The following is a 25,217-nucleotide window of genomic DNA, read 5'->3' as shown; positions in this document are numbered from 1 at the left end:
TATCATATATTTGAACCTTTTCACCTATCATGAGCACTTGAATTGTTATGAATTTTATAAAAGTTAAAGTGTGGGGTGGTTAGTTCGGATTTTGTGTGGAACTAATGAAATAAGGAGAAATGTGCACTGTTTTGAAAAAGTAAGAGCCACTTGAATTGAAAAAGAAAGAAAAAAAATCAGTTATATTGCTGTGAAAAATATTCCTTGATAGTGGTGACTCTTGATGTAATTGTGCTTAAAGAAATATGGAGTTAATATAAATTGAAGTGAAGGTGGAATGTTTGGTTTGGCATAAGTATGGGATGTGTGTTAAAGTATATGTATTGAAGTGCTTAAGGGAGGTGTAGTCACTCATATCCAAATGTATCCTACCCGACCCGCAGCCTACATTACAACCAATGAAAGTCCTACTTGATCTTAGAGTGAATGAACTTGACTAGTAGAGTATTACACTACGGGCAAGCCTATGGTGCATCTTTTGTAGCATATGAATGTTATTTTTGAGAGCGAGTGAATTCTTCCTATGTTGAGTTCCTACGGTCTTAAAATTTATTATGTGTGGCACTAATCTCTTTGATTGGGTGATGGCACATGATTCATAAAGAAAAGGTAATGTTGTTGACATCCATGTCAGAGTAAGTAAGTGAATTGTGAATAAGGCATGGTATTTGTGAGTCGAATCTTGAGGCGAGGATGTCACACTTGTATGCTTAAACTATTTCAAAAATTCTTGGTGTAATGAGTTAGGAGAATTGCTTAATAAGGCTGTATCAATAAGTGTAGTTTGATTGCTTAAAGACGAGCAATGTTTAAGTGTGGGGTATTGATGTGTGGCTATAATTCCATAGTTTCGTATATTATATGCCTTGCATTTTACATGCTTTAATGATAAATTATACTTTATTTGTGCATAATGGAGTCTATTTTATGTGTAGGTGAATTGGAGATGAAAGTAGAGCAAAATGGATACTTAAACGTTGAAAGTGTGCTTGAGAATAGTAAAAAGGAGAGACCTGGCGAGGCTAGCCAAAGGCCAGGCTCGACCAGGCTTTAGTCTGGCGAGGCCAGCTTAAGGCCAGGCTTGACCAGGCTTTAGCCTGGTGAGGCCAGCCTAAGGCCAGGCTGAACCAGGCTTTAGCAAAGCCTGGCGAGGCCAGCCAAATTTCAGGCGTTAGGCTGGCGACGCCAGGCCTGAGGCCAAGTCCAATCCGACTTTTGAAGACTTAATTCGTTCTGGGTTTGACTAAGACTCGTCCCACCCGTTTAGGGTTTCTTCTACACATATAAATAGACCTAAAATACCACTTGGAGGGTTTTTTCAGCCGCCACATTTTTGGGCAGCTAGAGGCAAGGAGTGCTGGTGGAATCACCTCGTGGGAGTTAGAATCATCTATTTCTATAGCTTTTCATCTTTACTCTGTATTTTAATTATGAAAAATATTTGTGATATTGTTACTGAGTATGAGTAGCTAACTTCCTAATCTAGGGTTTTGATGGAATCTATTGAAGGATGATTTTCTTGTTATGTTAATATAGATTTGCCGTATTATTTGTTCAACTATATTATTTTTGTGGTTGATTGAAGGGCCCTCAATTAACTGTGCCTATTTAGTATGTATTACTCGGGAGAGAGTGCATATTTAGGTAGTTGTTGAACAACATCACTCCTAAACGTATATGAGGGATCAATACGGAGGTTTAAAGGTGGGTTTAGGGATAACGAAACCTTGGTGCGATTTGAGTGAGCTGTGCTTAATGCTAGCTAGCGTAATTCGGGAGAATATGTCTAGTAAATTGTGATAATTACACGGGAGAGAGTTACGTTAGTTAGAGTGCTCATGAGCGGTAGAGAATATTTAGGCAAATTTATAGGAAACGTAGCGGAAAGGATTCCGACAATTGGGGAAATCATAACTCTAGACCTCCTTAGTCTTGTCTAGAATTTTATCCATGTTAGTTGATAATTTTACTGCTTTGTAATATTTGCTAGTTAATTAGTAAAAATAAAAATCAAATCTTTATAACTAGAAAATTGCTTGAACTTGTGTTTCTTTGCAATATTGAACAGCTGTAGCTAAGCCTTAGTTCTCTGTGAGATTCGACTCCGGAGTTGTAAACCGGATTATATTTGCAACAACCGCTTAGTCCTTTTTATAAGGCATAGTTGGGCGTGATCAGGACTCCTATTGGAATGAGTGTTCATAATTTGTGAGTTTTGTGGGGTTCTGGGGTGTGGGCCTAGAGTTAACTTTTCAATTTTAGTTAAAGATCGAATCTTTATTATTTAGAGCCGTTTCCTATGGCTTTTATATATGATATTAAGTTATTTTTGCTAGATTCGAGCCGTCCGGATGTTGAGTTGCGCGGGAAGAGTTTTTTAGAGTGTTGATTTGCGCGGGAAGGGCTTATTAATTTCATTAGAATTGTCTTGACCGTTATTTGACTTATCCTAGCTTGTTAGAATTTGTGTCATCACAACTAAATGGATTTTGGGTCATGACAATAATTGATAAAAAAAACAAGGGTTCATCACCAGGTTCCCTTTGTTCGGATAGTCTCCAATTGGTGACCAAAGATTTGTCTGATTGAATAGAACAGCGTGATGACAATGCAAAACTTGAATGAATTGAAGCTGGACATTTTCTTGACTCGTATTGCCAAATTCATCATTTTGATAGTTGCAAAAAGTAATTTGACAATTAAGTACACAAAAGAAACTATTTTCTAGTGAAAACAACTGCTGAAAATACAGGGACTTTACCGCAACATTTTTTTTATTATCCTCCCCAAACAAAATGCTAGTTAATATTTGGCAAGCTGAACTATATAGATGCTAGCCATGTGATCACAATTGGGCTTCTTACTTTGTGTGCCCCATCTTTCCAAATCAGGGATCCAAATTCAGGTGCTTTTTGACGAGATTTTGTCTCGAAAATCACCTTGTAAGATAGTTTCTGGTGTTTGCTGGTGAAATTCAATCTTGATGGCTCAACCTTCACGACTGCACCTTTGAACGACGAGACTCTAACATGGTAATTCGAAATTGGAGAGCCCACATTGGTGGCTGTTCTGTGAAGGGTCAGCGTTGAAACTTTTGCGTCTTCAGGAAAAACTGCAGATATGGCTGGGTAGTTCAAGTCCCCTGGATTAGCAAGCGAGTGGTGGCAAGTCCTGTTTGAAAACCTGGCAAAAACCATTAGCTGTGAAGGGCTGAGTTGTTGTGTGCATAGGAATTCGAAGTAATCCTGCGCCCCTATGTCATAAACCAAACCAGGATCAACAGCTTTCCTCGGATTTATGTGTCCTGCACCATGGTCATATGGGGTCGAAGGAGTAGCTGTCGAGGAATCTTTTAGAGAGTTATAAGTGTTATCATGAACATAAGCTGTTGTCATAAGTGCAGATTTAATTGCTGCAGGACTCCAATCCGGATGCCTAGCCTTGAGCAAAGCAGCAATGCCACTTACATGTGGACATGACATTGAAGTTCCAGACAATATGTTGAAATTCGTCCTTCGTTGATCGGTTGGCAAACTAGATGGACCTAATGCACCAGTCCAAGCTGCAAGAATATTCACACCTGGTGCCACCATATCTGGCTTTAGAATCTCCAATGTTAGGAAATTAGGCCCTCTTGACGAAAATGCAGCAACCACTGGAGAAGGCCTGATCCCTAATTTAGTACCAAGAAATTTCAAAGTGGCAGTGGCATTTCGACCTGAAGCGTAATGCTTGATCAATTTTCCTTCCGTTTCACCAACTGCTACTGCCGGAATAAGGTGACTATCTGCAACCAGCTCTTCCCCATTAGCTGCAGTGTTTGTCAAAATCATTCCTATACCTCCAGCATCTTTCACTACTTGTCCTTTTTGAACCCGAGGACTAATTCCTCTGTCACATATCACAATTTTCCCAGCAACTTCCGAACCATCTAAACTACCCTCTAAACACAATGAACTCGGCATGGGGCTGCTCGAATTATTTCCTAAGTAAATTAAACTATACTGCTTTTCTGTTGAAAGATTCCTCTTACCTTTATACAGTGAAGCTCCAGTTATAACTTTACCTGTCCCGAACTTAACCGTTGCTGGAAAATCTCTGTCCATAGTGCTGGCTCCTACTGTAGTAATCCATGGCGAAACATTTGTAAGACTAATTGGATCAGGCCCACCATTTCCTGCTGAACACGAAACAAATACCCCTTTCTCCATAGCCCCAAAAGCTGCAATTGACAAACTGTCACGATTATAAGACGAAACGCCACCACCTAATGAGATTGACAGAACATTTACTCCGTCCGCAACAGCTTGATCAACTGCAGACAGTATATCTGAGCTGAAACACCCACCCACCCAGCAAACCTTGTAAGCTGCAATCCTTGCACCTGGAGCCATTCCTCGCGCAGTGCCATAAGCGTAACCCAAAAGATTGGCGCCGCGGACTACAGAACCAGCAACTGTGCCAGCTGTATGAGTGCCATGTCCATCTTGATCTCGTGCTGATTTGTACTCACCTCTTTCATTTATTTTACCAGATGCTGCTTCATATCCACGGTAAAATACTCTAGCACCAACAATCTTTTTACTGCAGTGATGTTTTTCAAAACCTCGCCCTGTTTCACATGCACCTTTCCAGTGAGCTGGAATCGGTGTCATGCCGGTATCATTGAAGCTTGGGCTTTCTGGCCAAATTCCAGTGTCAAGCACACCTACAATTACATTGTGGTCTGCTAATTTATCAGACCACAACTTGCTGCTGTCCTCACGGTCAAGTCCAAGGAACAGAGGACTTCTAGTTGTATGTAACTGATATTTAGTCTCAGGAAAAACAGCTAAAACACCATGTTGTGCTCGTAATTTGTTTATCTCTTCTTCACTGAGCTGAGCAGCAACTCCGTGGAAAGCAGTCTGGTAGCTGTAAAGAATTCTCTCTTCTTCTTCCCCAGCAGTTGCTGATTTTACAAGTGATGAGTACCATTTCACATGGTCAATAAATACATCTGGCTTTGCCCATTTATCTATTTGGATGATGTAAGTTTTCTTAGTATTTGGGATGTTACTAGTTGTACATATGGCAAAGTTGGCGGCAAGACAAACTGATAATAGGAAAAACAAGCATTTCATTAGTATTCCAGCCATCCTCTCGGAAGAGGAGGAGAATGGGGGAGAATGGAGAAGAAAGATATATGAGTAATGTTTCTAAGAGTCACGTCGGTGTGTTAGATATTGAACATATTTTGCAGAAAAGGTGGTCCTTTAAGATGTCTTCTTGTGCAGGTAATAAAGAAGGTGGTTGTTTTCATGAATGCATGGTTTTCTACTTTTCATTGAGAAGTGAGAGCTGGCTGAGGTGGGCTAAAGTTAAATAGTTATGGTCCATGACTTGCCATGATTTATAAAACAATGTCCCGTTATACTTTATGTTTGCTTCAAAATATATTATTTATCATGTTATTAATAAAATTGAGTTGAGATTATATATTAATTAATTATTATTAAGTGATAATAATTTATTTAAAGACGCATGTAATATATTTATTGAATTTGAGTGTGCAAGATTTTTCATATCATATACCTTCTCGTCTCTGTCCCAAGTTAGTTATTATGGTTTGCTTTTTGACATGATTGTTTTTTAATATTCAAAATAATGACTTGATTAAATAAACCTATTTCAGTTACAAAAATTTGGAACGGGGGAAGTATCTGGCTAGTGTCCCTTGGTTTCAACTTTTTCATCCAAAGGTTAGTTTATTATACTCAGAGGTCTGAGATCGTAGATCCCCATTATATTCAACTGGGACCCAAAAAATGTTTTAACCTCACGTACGTAGTAACTATAGGACAGCAGATTTTGCATAATTTTGGTGTCGTTCGACACTTATTGCCTCTCCAAAAGCACGAAATCTAGTCAAAGAAAAGGCAAGTGTGTTGAAAGTAATTAGTCCTTGTAAATAATGCCTGCAAGATATCTATGTGAGGTAGGAGTACTATCTATTTTATTATTTGTTGATCAAAAGAGGAAGAGAAGTAAATAAATTCATAGTTGTTTCACCTTTTTCTTACTTTCTGAAAGCTACTTTTGCTTTTCATATTAGGTATTTCTTTAATGTCCCATCTTTAATTGGCCACTCTTACCAAATGGAATATACAGTCACTGTTTTGATAATTATGCTGACCGTAACTCGTTGTGTTGCTTTATAGGATTTAGGCATATATTATGTGTTAATACTTTGATATTCATGTGAGTATTATAGTTCCCGTTAATGAAAAAAAAAGTTACTTTGATTTTTCCTTTCTTTGTGCTTTCCTTTAGTTACATTTTATGTCCTAAGTTGAAGAAGAACTTAGAACTAGTCATATATTTGAAACTAAATATCTATAGGCCCGTTTAAATATAAATAATAATTTAATATTTGAAACATTAAAGATCAGTATTTGCATTGATTTATAAAACTATGTGATATATTTGTTAAATAATAAAACTTATTTAAAATATTTCAAAAATAATACTCCCTCCATTTCAATTTATGTGAACCTGTTTGACTGGTCACGAAGTTTAAGAATAAATGAAGACTTTTGGAATTTTTAGTCCTAAACAAGTCAAAAAAGGGCTCAGATTATTTGTGTGGTTATAAAAGCTTCTCATTAAGGATAAAATTGTAAGTTTAAGTAAAATTATTTTCAAATTTGGAAAAGATCATTCTTTTTGGAACGGACGAAAAAGTAAATAAGTTCACATAAACTGGAACAGAGGGAGTAATAAGTTTACTCATGAACATTGAACTTTTTTGTTCAAGTGAAATTCACCTAATAGCCCAATTTCAACTTTCAAATAGTACTCCCTTTTAACTTATACTACCATTTGGCAGTGAGTGCAAGAAAATTATTGTACAGATGCAAATAGCTGGACTGAAATGATGAAACTACCCTCACCCTCAATCATCGTCGTCATCTGCCCCGAATCCAATGTAAAGAATAACCGTTGCAGTAAATTAGAACACTAATTTTCCCCTTAAGACTCATCTGTCTAGGGTCGGATAGGATCTAATCTTTCGACTACGGGAACTCATAATTTTTAATATAAAGTATGAATTTATACGTAAAATTTACTATAATCTCAACAATTATTAAATTTGAACCATAATTTTAACAATATTATGAATTCAATAATAAAATTTTAAAAACTGAACCTATTAAATTTAAATAAGTATAACACATTCTCTCTCTATAATTAGTAAGAGAGTGGGTGGATAGGTGTGACAGACGAAGAAAGTAAATAAGAGCATTCAAAGCCATGCTACTATGGGCTTCGTGACTTCTTAAAGCAACCAAAAATGGTCTCCAAATTTTGACTATTTTTCCCTCTGAATCAGTAACCAACCCCACATCAAACTGCAGGCCACTCTTGTTTAGTTTCGATTTATACAATTAAGAATGGATCTGGATACAAACGCTCCATTTTTTTCAGAAAAGAAAAAAAAAAGGGAATTTGGGTAGGAAGGAAAACATGTTGAACTTAAACAAAATAACGTGTTATTTGTACATCATGTCCCTTTACAATTTTAAATTTAAGAAAATAATTTTTTTAGATCTTTTATGTGTAAAAATAAATCTCTTATGTGTAAAAAAAGAGATATGATCATAAAACTAAAAATAAATTTATAAAGATCCAAAAAGAAGTAACAACTCTAGTAAGTAATAAGTTACCTTTTCATTCTCCGATATAAACCCACACTTTAATAATGAGAATTATAGAACGAATAATTTATATTTATTTATGCACGTATAAGTTAAAAGGATGTTGGTGTTAGGTCTTGGATTTAGCTAGCTTTAGGATCGCTTTTCCCAAGATTGATTAATTATGTAACGGGCACTAAACATAAAGTGATACGAGTAGGAGATATGATGAATGTCGATATCAACTTTTATTTTCAAATAAGACTATAAAGGTGACAACTTGATAACAATAAAGTTAAAAAATTAAAGTAGGGTAAGAATTTGAAAAGTAAATGCTTAGACAATAATTATAAGGAAATTTAATAACTAAAATTAAAAAATACAGAAACTTAAAAATATGAAAATTCAAAGAAAAGATCCAAGAACTTTTAAGAATACAAATTTTATCAACCTTGACAAGATCCAAACAATAATGTCTTAATTTATGGAAGAAAGCAAACGTCTTTACTTGAAAAAACGAATCAAATAATAAATTCACATCTTGACCATTATAAGATTTTTTTTTGTTGTGCTCTTTTTTAAATTCAAATAAAATCCTAAGTAATACAAAATAAATTCACATTTAACCTTTTCTGAGTTCAGGAGTCAAGGTTATCACTGCTTCAACTTTCATGCACTTATCTACTCGCGAATCTACTCAAAGGCAAACCATTATTCCCAAAACCAAGGATTCATTCCAAAAATTCAGTTTTTGGCATAACACATTGAGGAAAAGTTGGCTATATTCTAAGGGCTCGTTTGACATGTGGGAGAAGGGATAATTAATTCCAGAATTAAATTTGAGATAGTTTATCCCAGGTTTGATTGAGATAAAATTACGGTACAATTAATTCCGGGATTAATTATTCTAGAATTATAGTATTTTTTTATCCCTATGGGGAAGTGAGATAATAATTCCGAGATAATTTATTCTGAAATAACTAATCTTGAAATAATAATCCCCACATAATTAATTCTAGGATAATTTGTTTCATAACCAAAAGACCCTTAAGGGAACAAAAAGAGAAGCCAAAATACAAAATTAAATACACTTACCAACAAAAAGAAAAGAAAAAGAAAAAAAGAGAGGTTAATATGCATTGCTTATCAGAAATTTGATTATAACCCATGTATAATGTACTTGGGACTCACATCAATTCACATGGTTAAGGGGTATCTATGAATTGTCTCAGCCCATGGACCTTTTTGGGCTTCCCCATAAATGGGCCTATTACATTCCCAAATTAGACTAGTGCACTTAGTCCCAGTTCCCATCCCAAGCAACCATATTTTGTCACCCTTTTTCACCTTTTCCTTAGCCTCTATGTATGCCAATTCATACCACAATGAAGAAGAAGATTGGTTCCCAAATCTATGTAATGTCATTAAAGCAGGTTCCATATCACTCTGTCCAAGGTTTAACCCTTTTCCCATTTCCTTTATCACTGGCTTTCCTGATGTTGGCAAGCAAAAATGTTGTATCACTGACTTAAAATTAGGCACGTAAATTTCAGTCGATTTGTCTACAAACATCTTTCTCAAAAGTGAAACACCGAACCATATTTTCTCAGTGAAAGGCAGCATTTGCGAACCAAGAGTCGTTATGTTTGTTCGAAGAGTTTCTCCTGCAGCTTGCAATAAGTCCCTCTTAAGTGTAACCCCAGTAAATCCATTCGAGTCCTCTTCGCGATAAGCAGAAAAATAGGCCTTATCATTAAATGCTCTTTGACTTCTTAGAGTTTTAAGAAGCTTATATTTTGCTGTTTTTTTCGCTTCTTTTTTGTTGGAAATTAAAATCCCAGCAGCACCCATACGAAAGAGACAATTAAGAACCAACATAGATCGTTCTTTTCCAGGATACCAACCTGTGGATAAGATTTCTGTACTAAGAATAATGGCATTGGAATTCTTGTGAGTTTTCAGTATGTTTTGAGCCATGTCAATAGCTAATGCACTAGCACTACAACCCATGCCACTAATTGTATAACTTTTGATGTCTTCTCTCATGGAAAACTTGTTTACAATTATGGAAGAAAGAGAGGGAGCAGGGCAAAATCCACTGCAGTTAACGATTAAAACATCGATATCTTGTGGGGAGAGATTGGTTTTGGCTAAAAGGTCTTCAAATACAGTGAAGAGTGACATGTGGACTTCTTCTATGGCTTCTTGATGGCCTGATTTAGGTGGAATATAATGAATTGCAGGAGGTAAATATGTCTCTTCACTTTGTCCTGAATGACTAAGGACTTTAGACATGAAATTTATGCTCTCTTTATCCAAAAAATCCATCATTTGAGCATGTTCGATAAAGGCTGCGTGGGGAACTCTACAGGAATTTGGTGGCTTTAGACATGAATAATCGACTAAGTATACTGGTAAAGTCCTTGATTTGAAGATGTAAAAGAAGAGATAGCACGTAAAAACCACAACATGAAAGGTGTTGAGTTCTGCCTTTAGCAGAATAAGTAGAGATTCTATTGTAAAAAAGATTAAAAGACAGAGAAGTTTTGGAAGCTCCATAAAAGCTATATTGAGAATGGAGTTAGGGCTGTAGAGATAATGAACATGTTAAGTTGAAGGGGATTATATTGGGAGAGCCAAATGTTTGCATGAGGCAATATAATATTGGAAAACGTCGTCCCAACTAATTTACATTGCAGTAATATTGAATATACCAAATCTTGAAGTTGAATAGGTCTTAACGTTTTTTAATAAATGCAAATGAGGTACGACTCTGCAATATCAAGTAAACCTACAGTGTTATTGTTGACTTGTAAATCTCGCTATACTTTTCTACTGATTTGAATTCAACGGCTGCCTAGATCACTGTTTTTATGTTTCATAAGTTTAACTTTTAAATACTGATCACTCTCAGCTCAGGTATTTATTCATAATAAATAAATATAATAACGTGTAAAAATAAGGCAAATAACCTTCTGCAGCAAATAAATTTCATTGATAGTATAATGTTTTATTATATAATTAGTGAATATAAGTTAAATAATCATGTGATGTCTCTGACTAGCTAGCCACGGCCATGAGAAGATACGTAGCAAGTTCTGCGATGCAAGTTGGTCAAAAGCAATGAGCAGAGGCAGATGCAGTGTATCATTATCGGGTTCAACTGAATTCAATATTTTTGACGTGGAGCATAAATTTGTATGTAAAAATTTATTAATATAGCAATATATAGTAATATGAACCCATAACTTTAAAAAGACAATGAGTTCAATACTAAAATTTTTAAAAGTTAATCGCATAAATTTAAATTATAGATCCGCCCTCGAGGAAGAGTAAAGAGGTGATTAAAGTTGGTTTTGGTCAAAGTGGGGTAGGTTGAGTACGAGTACAAGTATAGAGATACTGTCATTTCACTTGTTTGTGAGAAAATAAAAGATGTATAGTGAAAGTGAAAGAATTTTTTAGGTAAAGTTTTCTAATCTCTATAAACTTGGCCTAAATATATAAGTACTACTGCTATATCTTTTTTAAAGCTTTCAGACTAGACTAAACTTTTGACTGTACCTCAAAGTTTCCCAACTTAAAAATATAACAATGCAAAGCAAAGGATCAATTAAGGCAAATGATGAGAATTCTAGAATATTTAGTAATATAAAGAAGGTGATTCTTTCTGAAATGGTATGGAGTTGTTGTGTTAAACAAACTATTGAAAGACTAATTCAAAGTTGAAGTAGGAAAATAAAATTGTTTAGAATTTGATATTAGTTTATTTTATGTACGGAGAAGTGCAAAAATTATATAGATCTTTCAAGGATTTATCATAAATGATTTTCCTTCACAAACAACACATGTTAGCAAGTTGAAGGCCATGTTGCCCTTTCTTTCAAAATTCCTTTTAATGGCTTAGCATCATTACATCTAATGATCAGATCAGGATGACAGCAGTAACGTAACAAGCATGGAATTAAAACCGACAACAAGGCATGGGCGATGACTTTAGAATGCTTGCCTGTGATTGAATATAAGAATTGCACCATGTCAAATAAAGAGTCCGGAATCAAAATGTGATTTTTTTGGACTCAAAAAACTAAAATATGTGGAAAAAAAATCGGTGACCATAATATATATAACGTCATTTTATAAGGCGCTATACCTTAACGGCCGTTTGCCCAGTTAAGTATAGCGCCCTTTTTTAAGGCGTTATATACATAACGCCCTAACTTACCGCACTATATATATTATGTGGCTCACCAATGATTCTTCTGGGCTTAACTGACATAGCAATAATTCAACTGGGTATAGCGCCCATATTTAAGGCGCTATACCTCAAATAATTGGACCCACGGACTGATTTTTGCCTTATTTAAAAAGGTTAAGGATTTTATAAAAATCCATTCATAAATATTCTCAAGTCTTCTGAAATATTTTTTCGTTAAGTTATTTTGCATTTGTCATAATGTCTGAAGAGCGAAGAATTAGGGTTTCATTATATTGGGGGGAGAGTGGGGGGTGAGGTTGTGATAGCGAATAACTCAGTAAGCTATAGTTTATCTCCACAATGTCATGTTAAGTTGCCACTTACAATGGAGTACGATACATTGGTATTGTTGTTATGTAAAAAATGAGTGAGAGCAAACGTTCGGTGAATATAAAAGTAACCGAAAGATATTTGTATTCTGTCACTCCGCAATGGGTTGCTTGTTATGCTGAGTTTAACATTGAAGACGATGAAACTCTGAGAGATTTTTTGAGGACTCTGAATGAATATCGGGAATTTCTTGTGATGAAAGTGTTGGAAATGTACGCGAAGGCTTAAGACGTTCGCAATAATGAGGTTGCGCAAAGTAAGGATATCCCTCAGTCATCGGGTGGATATTTTGGAGCAGTTTTAGCCGAACAGGTTCCGGGTGAAAAAGTTTGGCCTGATCTAAACTTATCTCCATGGGCGAATGAGGAGCGAGGAAATGATTTCTCCCCTATTTTACATAATCTACAAGCCGAGTGGTAAACTTCAATTTTCCTTTATGTTACGATATTTATTTTTGATGTATTAAATTTGTATTAACACTCATATATTCCACAGGGTGTACCGGCCAGATATGAATTTTGCAAGTTATGAACCAATGCCCAATTGGAATATACCTAGTTTTGGTGTGTTGGATCATGGTGGTCCATCCGGGAGTCATCACCAACAGGATAATGTCCATCATGGGATATCAATACATTATAATTTGTAAGTGAAGTGATAAAGATATATGTAAAGTTTGGATCAATTTGAGTAACTCATTATTTTGTTGGTTGTGCAGTGAAAACGATCAACTTGAAGGTCATGTTCTTACTCAATTGCCCGAAGATGACATATTTAATCGGGATCTGGCAGATGCGCAAAGTCAGAAAGAGAATAGTGATTATGACAACAATGCCGATAAGTCTGGAGATGACACACCCTTCCCTGATGAGGGTGATGATGAGGAGGAAGAGAATGCTGAACCTGATTTGACGAGAGAGCATGCTCCACCTCCCGTTAGACCAAGAGTGTACGAGTCCCACGTGCCGTTTCATTCAAGGGAGATTCCCTACCTTGATCTTTTGCCAAGTATGTCGGATGTGGATGCCCTCACAAGGGATATTGACAAAATTAGGACAGCAATGTGGGATGAATTTAGAGCAACGATGCTATTAAAGGGCATGCTTTTTCCTGATAAAGCGCGCCTAAGCAGGGCGGTGCGAATGTACAGCGTAAAAGAGTGTCGTGAGATCACGGTAGCAGAGTCATCTTCGGATGTATACAAGGTTATTTGCCGTAGATAGTTTACGGGTTGTAATTGGATGCTGCATGCGAGGAAGAGAAAAACAAATATGTGGGGTGTGAGTAAATATATTGGCACCCACAATTGTGAAATGGACACATTCAGTGGGAATCATTTTAACTTGAATGTTAACTTGATTTCTCTTATCTTGATTCCACACATTGAAGTGTTCATAAAGTACAATATCAAAGAGTGTATAATATCTGTCCACCAGGAATATGGGTGTTTCATTACCAAAAGAAAGGCATTTCTCGGGTGCAAACGTGCATTTGAAATTATTTATAGTAGCTGGGATAAGTCCTTTGCATCTCTACCCAGGTACATGTCCGCATTGTAAATCTTTAACCCCGGGATAGTTGTTGAATGGAAGCTTGAGCGGAGTCCGGGAATACCAGAACATATATTCAGATATGTATTCTGGGCATTTAAACCATCAATTGATGGTTTTGTGCATTGCTGGCCAATAATATCCATAGACGGCACTCATGTCTATGTAAAGTATGATATTAAGTTGTTGATTATTGTTGTAGTAGATGCTAATGGAAGTATATTTTCCCTAACTTTTGTTATTTGTGCCAATGAAAGCCAAGAGACGTGGACACTATTTTTGAACCACTTGAAGGAGCACATTGTTAGACAACGTTCGGGTATTTGTCTAATATCTGATCAGCATGGCGGTATTTTAAGTTCTGTATAGAATTTGCCTGCATGGCAGGAACCATATGCCTACCATCGTTACTGTGTGAGACACCTGAAGGCCAATTTCCAGAAGACACATCCCAACAAGGATTTGTATGATTTAATGTGGATGGTTGCAACAGATCACCAAGAGTGTAAATTTAGGAGGTGTATGGAATCGATCAGGCAGGAAGGCCAAGGAGCCTATCGTTGGTTGATACGACATGAGCTTGACAAGTGGACTTTGCATGCGGATAGTGGCAGAAGATGTAGAATTCTGACTACAAATGTGTCAGAGTCTTTCAACGGGTTATTGAAGTCTGCACGTGGATTGCATGTCACTACCATGGTGCGGATATCGTTCAAGTAGATGGCGGAGAGGTTTGTTGAAAGGGCTAGAGGTGCATCGTCATTGATGGAAATGGGTGTTGAATTTATGCCAATACCAATGAAAAGATTTGAGAAATACAGGAGGCGAGCACATTGGCATTCATATTTACAGTATTGCAACGAGCGAAATATTTTTGAAGTTCGCACTGCTATCCATCAAAATCGGGGGAATAATACACACACTGTAAATGAAGCCGAAAGGTTATGCTCTTGTGAAAAATAGTCCATCTACCACATGCCGTGCTCACATGCCATGAAGTACTTTCAACATACAGGTTTCATGGCAATCAGCTACATTGATAAAGAATATAGTATTGCCGTATACTTAAACATCTATAGTGGACAGTTGCAGCCAGTGGGTGCTGAGCATTATTGGCCGCCAGAACCATTTAAAATAGTGTGTAATAAGGAGTATTTGTGTCAACGACAAGTGCAAAAAAGAATGCGTATACGGAACCAAATTGATGTTGGTGATACCATTTATGCGCATAAATGTGGCATATGCTCGCAAACAGGACACGACCTTCGTAAATGCCCTTCAACTGGTTTGGGTAGTGATAGTAATTCAGCTCCCGGTGGAAGTTCATGCAATAAGCCCAATTATCAAGGATACCCGTAGTGTTGTATTTCAATAATTTGTTGTAATAAGTGTATGTACATGTTCATCTTGCAGAATGTATGAAATAAAATTATGTTTCCATTGGTGTTAAGTCTTATTGATATTTAGTATTGATACTTTAGTACAACAATTTAACATACAACCCAAGAAAAAATATAATTGTCATTCGCCATTATCGTCATTGTCTGACACTATTTCATTGTCACCGTCTTCATCTTCTCCGTCCCAACATCGTGTACGTACACTTCGGGACCGAGGGCATCGTAATCTACGCCTCATTTGACACACATTTCTCGCATTTCATCGCTATTATCAAGAAGACCACTTGTTTGATTTTTACAATAATATGGGACTCCTACGTCTAACGTCTATGGTAGAAACTTAGGTAGTTACTCCCACTCGATAACTGTTGGAAAAATAGGATAATCATTTTCTCTATGCATTTTATCATTTTCTAATAAATCCCAGTACTGAGCCTCCATTCCTCCCAGGAAGTTAAGATCATCCATTGCATGATGAACAACTAGTGCCTTTTCCATCTCTAGAATCTCCTTCATCAAATGTCGAATCACTTCTGGTTCATCTTTGTGTGTGTTTATTTGGAAGGTTGCAGATAGTGCTTGTGGCACAACAAGCCCATGCCAGCGACATAGTACTTCGTAATCACACCGTTTTGAGTAAAGGGGAACCCATTGTAGTTTTTCGCCCCAAATTCGCATACCTTCAGGCTTTGTAGAATGTGATTCGCCCTCAATAATGTACCATGTAACTTTGAGATTAGTGTGTATATTGATAAGTTTATTTTCCAAGGTACGCAGAACACTATACCACTTGTCATCAACCAAGTCAGTATAGCAACCTAGCATATATTTTTCAAGATAGGGATCGATAGTGTTAAGACGTATTCCATGTGGATCTGTTGAACTACCTTCACCCTTTTGCCTCTTTTTGAACAACTTGTTAAATGTTAGTGGCATTTTTTAAATGGATGTTGTAATGTTTATTCAAAAGGTCTTTGAAATATAGATGACTTGGTTCAGTTTAAAAAGCTATTTTATACCCGAAAGAATTATTATCACGCAAAATATAGCACGGTGAAATACCACGTTATGTGTATCGTCTTGTCGACCTGAAAAAGTTATTGTTCTGCAAAAGCTATCTTCTGGAAATGATATTTTATACCCGAAAGAATCATTATCACGCGAAACATAGCACGGTGAAATACCACATTATGTGTATTATCTTGTCGACCTGAAAAAGTTTTTGTTCTGCAAAAGCTATCTTCTGGAAATGATGTATTGTACCCGAAAGAATTATTATCATGCGAAACATAGCGCGGTGGAATACCACGTTATGTGTATTGTTTTGTCGACCTGAAAAAGTTGTTGTTCTGCAAAAGCTATCTTCTGAAAATGTTGTATTGTACCCTAAAGAATTATTAACACGCGAAACATAGCGCGGTGAAATATCACGTTGTGTGTATTGTCTTGTCAACCTGAAAAAGTTGTTGTTCTGCAAAAGCTATCTTCTGGAAATGATGTATTGTACCCGAAAGAATCATTATCACGCGAAACATAGCGCAGTGGAATACCACGTTATGTGTATTGTTTTGTCGACCTAAAAAAGTTGTTGTTCTGCAAAAGCTGTCTTCTGGAAATGCTGTATTGTACCCTTAAGAATAATGGGCGACAGTGACTAAACAAATACATGTATGTGTTGAGTGTATTATTTTATCTTTATGCTTTCCGTGTTGTAGTATTAAAATAATAAAGAACCCGAGAAATAAAAACATAATGCGCATATAATGTAAACTATAAATAATGTTGCTATTATTTACTGAATGTCATATGTACATAAAATCAAAAAAAGTCAATGTATCCCACAGCATGTATGCTTTAAAGAAGTCATTGGCCTGAGGCGCATCCCATCCCGCCCGGCTACACTATCAGGATCATCCTCATCACGTCGCCTCTTTATCGGAGGATGCACTGTAGCATGATCGTCAGCAAGGCTGGCAGGTTCGGTAGAAGAGGTCGTCGGTCCAGTAGTAACCTACAAAATAATAAGATATTTTAGTATATGAAATATATATTTGTAATGTACGTGTTAGCTAAAAAAATTTAAATTGTCTTACCATGGTCTCGGCGGGCTCCCGAATATAATCATCCGTCTCAGGCATGTCAGTATCGCATAAAGTGGCCTCCGTCTCAGGCATGTCAGTATAACTAATCAATGAGATAAAAATAAATATAAATAATGGTAATACAAACTAACCAAATCCTTTGAAAGATCCCTCGATGATGAGCCATAACTCAGTCGACGCCTACTATCCAAGAAAAGTCGGGTAACACTGCGGTACCGGCCCATATACTCATGCTCACCATCCAAATAGACCACATTTTAGTTCCAGACTCAATATTTGAGGCCCAGTAGCACCAAGGAATCCAATGTTCTTGTGTTCATGATGAGAAAATTTTTTCAATTTATCATTCAACAGATCTGTTATTTTATATGCTAGTTTATTATTTTATATGTTAGTTTATTATTTTATATGTTTGTTTGTTACTCACCTATTTTTGACTATAATAAAATTAAATAATTAATTATTGATTTAATTATTAAATATTCATATAACAATACTTAGTTTGACAAATATTATTGTTTTCTCATATTATTTTCTTACGTTTGTTGACTAGAATTGGAGAAAGATTGTGTTTGAACTATCAGCTTTTTTGAGATATTTTTGGGTTTAACAGGTACTTAAATGATTAATTTCAATAACTACAAAGATACTACGCTAAAGGGCATTACATTTTACTACGCTAAAAGGGCGCTACATTACAAATACGAGCACTACATTAGGGCACAAGACACCACTACAGGGAACTAAAGTCACGTATTCATATATGTACAACAATAACATATAAATAAGATTAATTATTCCTAAAATAATAATTTATTTATTTTACTAGTCTTTTAGCAAATAAATAATCTAAACCGGATAAAAATAACAAATTAATTTAATGACAAAACAATCAAGAAAAAAATATATACCACATTAAAAAGTAACTCATTAACATTTTTTTAAGCAAATAATAATAATTTCTCTATTTTACTAATTTTTTTAGCACACTAATAATATAATCCGGATAAATCGCAAAACAATCACGAAATAACATAGAACACAGTAAAAACAACTAATAGACATTTTTATACATAAATTTTAACATAAAATAAATCGAAATACCTCGATTTAAAATTTTTGGAAAGTTGAAGATTTGGTGATTTGTAGCCGAAACAAGCAACCCACTACGAGATAACGCCTTAGATACGATGTTGGATCGAGAATCTACACTTTTTGTGGGACCGGTGAGCTGCACTCTAGCTTTTTTTGGTTAATAATGGGGGATCGTTCTGCTTTGCTGGGAAAGGGGAATGGACGATTATTTATGTAAGTCTAGCGCTTTAGGTAAGGGCGTTATACTATAGCGCCTTAAGTTAGACGCTATATATTCCCGCCCGTTTAAGTTCAAATATAACGCCTTAAAAAAGGGTGCTATACTTAACTGGGCAAACAGTCGTTAAGTTATAGCACCTTATAAAAGGGCGTTATATATATTATGGTCATCAACTTTTTTTTTCACACATTTTGATTCTTTGAATTTAAAAGAATCTCATTTTGATTCTGAACTCCCAAACAAATGGTGGTTGCTGGTCAGTGCTGTGTAAAATTAGTTGAGGTGCGCGACCCTCGTAATAAAAGGTGGTTGCTGGTTAGGAATTGAAGTCAACTAGTTGGGAAAACCAAGTTGCTGCATTGTTCTCGAGGAGTCAATAATACTACAGGAAACATCCCTACTTCTCTGTTGGATGTCAGAATTAGAGCTTTTTCCCCATTCCTCTTATCATTTCCTTTTACAGCTCCCTTGCATTCAATGTCTTCAACAAGAAGCTTTTTTGGTCAACGTTCTTCTATATTTATCCCTTTGAGAAACCAATCAGCGTTTCTATTTGTGGCACTCCTAATGTCAACCTATTATTTTTATTCCTTTAGTAATGAACAAAAGTTTCCTGTTTCTTTTTCTTTTTATTTATCCTTTATTTACAAGTAGTATAATGCATGTCAGTAATACCCCAATTAAAAGCCCCGTCAACCTCCTTTAATTTAAGACTCTTCTGTATCATGAAAAAATGAGAACTGGATTCTTTAAAATAAAATGAAAAAAAACATATGCATGTTCGATACTTGTTCTTGGCATTTGCCTATTTTTCTAATTAAGGTCTTCAGTGGCTCCTTCAATAATGTAATAGAATGAAACCGAAGCGACAACCTAAATTACCAACTTGTGCTGGAGCAACAGCTCATGGAACCGTACACGAGCTGATGACACAATAAATGGTTATGTTTAATAAAAGCTGGAACATACCGGCCTGGTCGAGAAATGAAAATTTATTCTAAAATATGCTTGACCGCCTCGTAGATTTGAGCATGATGTCCCTTTTAAATTCTACTATATAAAATAAAAAAAATAAAAAAACAGTCTGGTGCAGTAAACTTCCACTACGCGCGGGGTTAGGGGAAGAGCCGGACCACAAGGGTCTATTGTACGCAGCCTTACCCTACATGCATTTCTGTAATAGGTTGTTTTCACGGCTCGAACCCGTTGCCTCCTGGTCTAATGGCAACAACTTTATCAGTTACGACAAGACTCCCATTCACTATATTATACCATATATTTGCAATTTCTTTCTCTAAAGTTTCTACTATTAGGTACATAGGGGAAGGAAAAATGGAGTGCGAAGTTACACAATAACAACTATTGTGTGAAAAGCTCCTAACTCGTATCACTAAACTATAAATGCTAATCCTTACTATTTGAAAGTTTAACAACTTGACATGTTATTGTTAATACATCACATCACAATCATAACACAGAAGTGGACAAACATTTGTGAGAAATTGTCGTCGCATATTAAAGTTACTTATAAGCAATCCCCGAACGAGGAATTAAGGACAAACAAAAGCACTCTCTGTCGTAGAAATTACTCTCATCGTGTTAGGCTTCACGTATAAGGAATCGATATTAAAATCCCAAATCCACCAACTTATTATATTGTGCAAGTGATTAAGGAGCATCTTAAAACCGTACTATTTACCTTTTCATGTAACTCCGCAACTCATACCAGACGTGATGTTATTTCAACGCGACCTGATAACTAAAAGCTTTAATCTTACTCAAACTATACCTAATTAAACAATTGAAGCTTACCCTATTGACCAACTGGAGACACATGCTTTGTTTGCATATACATGGAGTCATGGACTACATAAATCGACTATTAAATTGTGATATTTTAAGATCTTTGAAGAAAAAGAAAGAAAAACATGATCATGGATTTAGAAGATAGTGTCGGAGTTAATATTCTAAATAGATTTTGAAGTAGACCATGGATGATATCTGTTAGGATCGAAATAATTATGATTATACCAAAAGAGACACAAATATTTAACGTGATTCAATCAATTGACCTACGTTCACGGGCGAAGATGAGCAATTCTCTATATAAAATGAGAGTACGAAATATCGAGAGAACAATCTCATAAAGAGACAAACACAAGTGGAGGCTAACACTTGTCCCGAAATTCTCCCCAAACAAGACTCTCAAACCCCATATGACTACATTGTGGTTGCTGCTGAATGACAAGGAATGATCCTCAATTTATAAAAGCCCAAACCTTTTTCTTCCTTCTAAAAAAAAAAAGAAAGAAAACCCCAGTATAGTAAATATGTTACTCTTTTCTTCAAGAGATAGAAAAACCAAATATGGTAAGAAAATCAGGACAAACACTTAACAATTCTCTCCCTTGGCATGAATTTTCTGACAAAATAAACTTGATCCACCTTCGTCACATAACCTTCAATAGGTCACATCTCCATATCTCCACCACGAAGTTTGTCTCAACGTGAGTTATACTCCGATAAAATATCTCAGACAAATATCATAATTATCGTCAAATAGGCTGCGACTAGAACTAAACCGGCAAGATGAACTCCGTTCTCATACCACTTGTTAAAATCGAAATAATCAGATGTCATGTGGAAGCTAACAAAGCAAACCTTGAACGATGATAAATCAGACAACAAAAGAGAAATATACCAAAAAAGACACAAACATTTAACGTGGTTCAGTCAATTGAGCTACGTCCACGGGCGGAGATGAGCAATCACTATATAAAAAGATAGTACGAAATATTGAGAGAGCAACCTCACAAAGAGGCAAATACAAGTGGCAGGCTAACACTGTCAGAAAATTTTCCCCTAAACAAGACTCTCAAACCACATATGGCTATATTGTGGATGCTGCTGAATGAGAAAGAAAGATCTTCAATTTATAGAAGTCCAAATCTTTTCCTCTAAGAAAAGGAACTAGCCAAATATGAGAGATTTATAATTTTCTTCGAAAAAAAAGAAAAATCCAATTATGATTAATGCGTTGCCCTTTCCTTCAAGAGATAGAAAAACCAAATATGGTAAGAACAGTGGTATCATAGCTTTGGTTATATATTTGATTTTTTAAGGAATGTAGGCGAATATGAGCAAGATGGTATATTTAAATAGGAGCAATTATAATATTAGGAGAAACAAGATAAAAGATTTGTTGTTCGTGAAGAAGATGCATCTACCCATTTTTGCCATAAACCCGAGACTATATCTAATGAAATTTAGAATTTCGAGCACGAGCAAGTAAGTGGATATATACGACAATGGATTGAAGATAATGTCCGCAACCATATTTTGAATGAGACACATACGAGATCATTGTGGGAAAAGTTAGAGACTTTTTATCCTTCAAAAACTAGGAACAACAAGTTGTTCCTGCTAAAGCAACTGATGACCTTTAAATACAAGGAGAACAGTCCTACCCTTGATCATATAAATAATTTTCAGGGCGTCCTTGATCAGCTGTCTGAAATGGGAGTTAATTTTGATGATGAGATATAAGGACTTTGGCTTCTTAATACTATGCCAGATTCTTGAAAAACTCTTCATGTTTCTTTGACAAATTCAGCTCCTGGGGGTAAGGGACCATGGAATATTCCAAGAGTGGTGTATTGAACGAGGAAGTAAGGAGAAAATCGCAGGGTTCATTTTTGCAAGTAGATACTTTGGTTATAGAAGATCGGGGGAGAGATAGAATAAAAGGTTCGAGGAGCAGAGGTAAAAGCGGAAGTAAGTAAATGACCAAATATCAGAATTATTCGTGCAACCATGGTGGCAAGAAAGGACATATCAAAAGACTATGCCACAAGTTGAAGCAAGACACTAGAGAATGAAAGAAAGTTAAAAATAGCGAGAGCAACGTTGCTGCTATTATTCGAGATGACCTTCTTTTTGCTTATGATAAAAACGTCATCAATTTGGTATCCCATGAGACGAGCTGGATAGTAGATTCTGGAGCTATCTCACATGTCACATCAAGAACAAATTTTTTCTCATCTTATACTCCAGTTGACTCTGGAGTGTTAAAGATGGGCAATGTAAGTGAGGTTAAGGTCTTCGGCGTTGGCACAGTTTGTTTAAAAACTAATGGTTCAACGTTAGTTCTCCAGAATATCAAACATGTTCCAGACTTTCCTTTTAATTTGATCTCCGCATGAAGATTAGATGATGAAGGTTACCATAATGCCCTCTTTAATGGCCAATGAAAGCTCAATCAGGGCTCATTAGTAGTGGATCAAAGAGTCAAGTCTTTTCATTTATATGTGACACAGGGCTCTAATCTTAGTGACTTCATAAATCTTGTGGAAAGTGACACTTTATCAGAATTGTGGACGTACTTGAAGACATAGTTGCACCTTGTCTAGAGGGAGAGTTTGTTGGGCCCATGCCTATATTGTCCAGCCAAAGACCCAATGATTTAATTCTATTTCTTTTGATTTTCATTCCTATTCAGAATTGGATTCGACTTTTATTCCTATTTAGAGTTGGTTATGGCTTTAAGAGAAAGTAGCACTCATTATCTATAAATAGAGCAACCTTGGAGATTTTTTTTTACGCTCATTGGTATAAGCCTTTGAAAGACTTTAGCACATAAGAGTGATTTTTGAAAGAGCTTCCATCAAGATAGAAGGGAGAAGAACAAGTGTTCGTTTTGTTGCAGATTTTGTTTCGACCAGCCATCTTCAAATCACGTTTTTCGATTCGTTCACATTTGATCGAGATGAAATCTTGATCTTTGATTTGAATGGTGGAGATCGAATTTGGAGGCCTTTGCATCCGATTTCGAGCCCCGAACATGAGCTCCGTTTTGTGAATTCTCCTATTTCTTCAATTGATTTTACTACAACATTCGTTGCTAAATACAAAAATTTTCGTAGCTAAATACTTTAGCTATAATATTTTTTTCCGTAGCATGCGTAGGAAAATATAGCGTAACTAAAAGTTAGCTACAAACTTTAACGTTTCATGGCTAAGGATTAATATATATTGCTACAAGAAAATTTATAATGTGACTATATTGATAAAACTTTTGCCACGAAAAATTTATATTTGTAGCTATTGAGTTTATTCTTTTGCTACAAAAAAATAACTTTATAGCTATCTTTTATACTAGCCACAAAGGGATATATTGAGGCAAAAGATGTAATGTGTTTTGCCACAAAAAATTTAATATGTAGTTGTGCTCACATATTAGCAACGGAGTGTAGTATTTATGTTTAGCTACGAATTCAAAATTTTGTAGCAATAAATCATCACCAATATTCATGATTAATTTTTTATATATATTTTATTTTCTGACTAGATTTTCTATTACGTTTTAATTAGTGATGAAAAATTAATTTATTAGTGACAATAAATGCTTCCATTGCAAATGCGTTACTATTTTGTTTTTACCTCACTAGATATTTTTAATTTTTTTAAATATTCCATATCCATGCATAGTTTGTTTTATTAAAACTAGAAACATAATAAGCTTTGGATATCACTTACTTCATACAAACTAACATGAATAATTTCAAAAGTTAATTCCAAAATATACAATTATATATCTAAATTTGATGCATCCTCAATATACAACTATTCTACAAGAGACACAATAAATCTGTAGAATAAAAACTAGCTAATGGGAGGCTAGACAATAAGTTCCACATCAAAAAAACAAATTCTAAGTGATTGATCATGTGATTGAAAATGTCGTCACTCGATCCTTGATCTTCTTGCATTCAAGAATTAAAATGCACCCTGTAAATTCAAAAGAAACAACAATTAGCACAAAAATGATTAGCAAACCCAAAGAAAATTATAATACAAAGATCAAGTTTACTTTGTAAAAATGCTACTAATAGAATTTCAAGAAGAAAAAATTATGTCTTGATATTCTTTTACAAGAATTTTTAACAAATAACAAAAGGGAAAAACCCAAAGCAACAACACAAGTAAACGAACATGTACACCTTTTAAAGAATTTCTTAAGGAATTTTCATCCCAACATTACAACCTTATTATTTTTAAGTTCTCACGCAATATTTATAACAAATAAGATATAATATTTATCAAATTGTTGGGATAACCTGCAAAATTTAACCCAAAAACCTAAGTCAAATAGATATGATGAGAATCAAAAACCTTAAAATATAGAGATATGAATATAACTCGAAATAGAGAATGGCATCAATTTAAATGAAGAAGAAATGGTAAAGCGGGAGGAGGGGGTGGCGGCTGAGAGGGGGAGGATATGAAGTTAGGTTTTGGTTTGTCTTTGGCATTGCTTTACTTTTTCTTATATACTACACTATTGTTGCTTCTTTTTTTTTTTTTTTACTTCTTACTTAAATCAAAATACAAAGTACTACTTTTTCGGTGATGTAGGCAAATCTAAAAAACAAATAAATTAAATAACAAAACAAATATGTGTAAGAAAATTGCCTATAGAATTAACATTAGGCAAGATAGCAAAAAACAACTATTTGCATAAAAAAATATTCTTTACATTTTTTTCTGTCCTATGTGATTTTTTTTAGAACTAATATATCCTTATATT

The 25,217-nt window shown here is 35.3% G+C and overlaps 2 protein-coding genes and 2 long non-coding RNA genes across 4 annotated transcripts; all 4 read right to left on the bottom strand.

Annotated features, from left to right (window-relative positions):
- Nucleotides 1-2,562: 2,562 nt before the first annotated feature.
- Nucleotides 2,563-5,350, bottom strand: LOC104106798 (subtilisin-like protease SBT1.3). The gene has a single exon (XM_009615430.4). The coding sequence runs from the start codon at nt 5,136-5,138 to the stop codon at nt 2,823-2,825; it is 2,316 nt and encodes a 771-aa protein (XP_009613725.1). The 5' UTR covers nt 5,139-5,350; the 3' UTR covers nt 2,563-2,822.
- Nucleotides 5,351-8,811: 3,461 nt separating this feature from the next.
- Nucleotides 8,812-10,365, bottom strand: LOC104106799 (3-ketoacyl-CoA synthase 5-like). Its single transcript, XM_009615431.4, has one exon. The coding sequence runs from the start codon at nt 10,233-10,235 to the stop codon at nt 8,874-8,876; it is 1,362 nt and encodes a 453-aa protein (XP_009613726.1). The 5' UTR covers nt 10,236-10,365; the 3' UTR covers nt 8,812-8,873.
- Nucleotides 10,366-16,980: 6,615 nt separating this feature from the next.
- LOC138908769 (uncharacterized) lies at nt 16,981-17,403 on the bottom strand. Its single transcript, XR_011415168.1, has 2 exons — nt 17,308-17,403; nt 16,981-17,225 (listed from the first exon to the last, which is right to left on the bottom strand). It is a non-coding gene; the product is annotated as an uncharacterized lncRNA (long non-coding RNA).
- Nucleotides 17,404-24,182: 6,779 nt separating this feature from the next.
- Nucleotides 24,183-24,989, bottom strand: LOC138908768 (uncharacterized). Its single transcript, XR_011415167.1, has 2 exons — nt 24,803-24,989; nt 24,183-24,418 (listed from the first exon to the last, which is right to left on the bottom strand). It is a non-coding gene; the product is annotated as an uncharacterized lncRNA (long non-coding RNA).
- Nucleotides 24,990-25,217: the final 228 nt, after the last annotated feature.

This window comes from Nicotiana tomentosiformis, chromosome 3 (assembly GCF_000390325.3).
Source record: "Nicotiana tomentosiformis chromosome 3, ASM39032v3, whole genome shotgun sequence".
Taxonomy (NCBI): Eukaryota; Viridiplantae; Streptophyta; class Magnoliopsida; order Solanales; family Solanaceae; genus Nicotiana; species Nicotiana tomentosiformis.
This window is presented reverse-complemented; position numbering and strand designations above follow the sequence as displayed.

Excerpts from the sequence above, each read along its gene's own strand:
- LOC104106799 (XM_009615431.4), bottom strand. The coding sequence starts at position 10,235 with ATGGAGCTTCCAAAACTTCTCTGTCTTTTAATCTTTTTTACAATAGAA.
- LOC104106798 (XM_009615430.4), bottom strand. The coding sequence starts at position 5,138 with ATGGCTGGAATACTAATGAAATGCTTGTTTTTCCTATTATCAGTTTGT.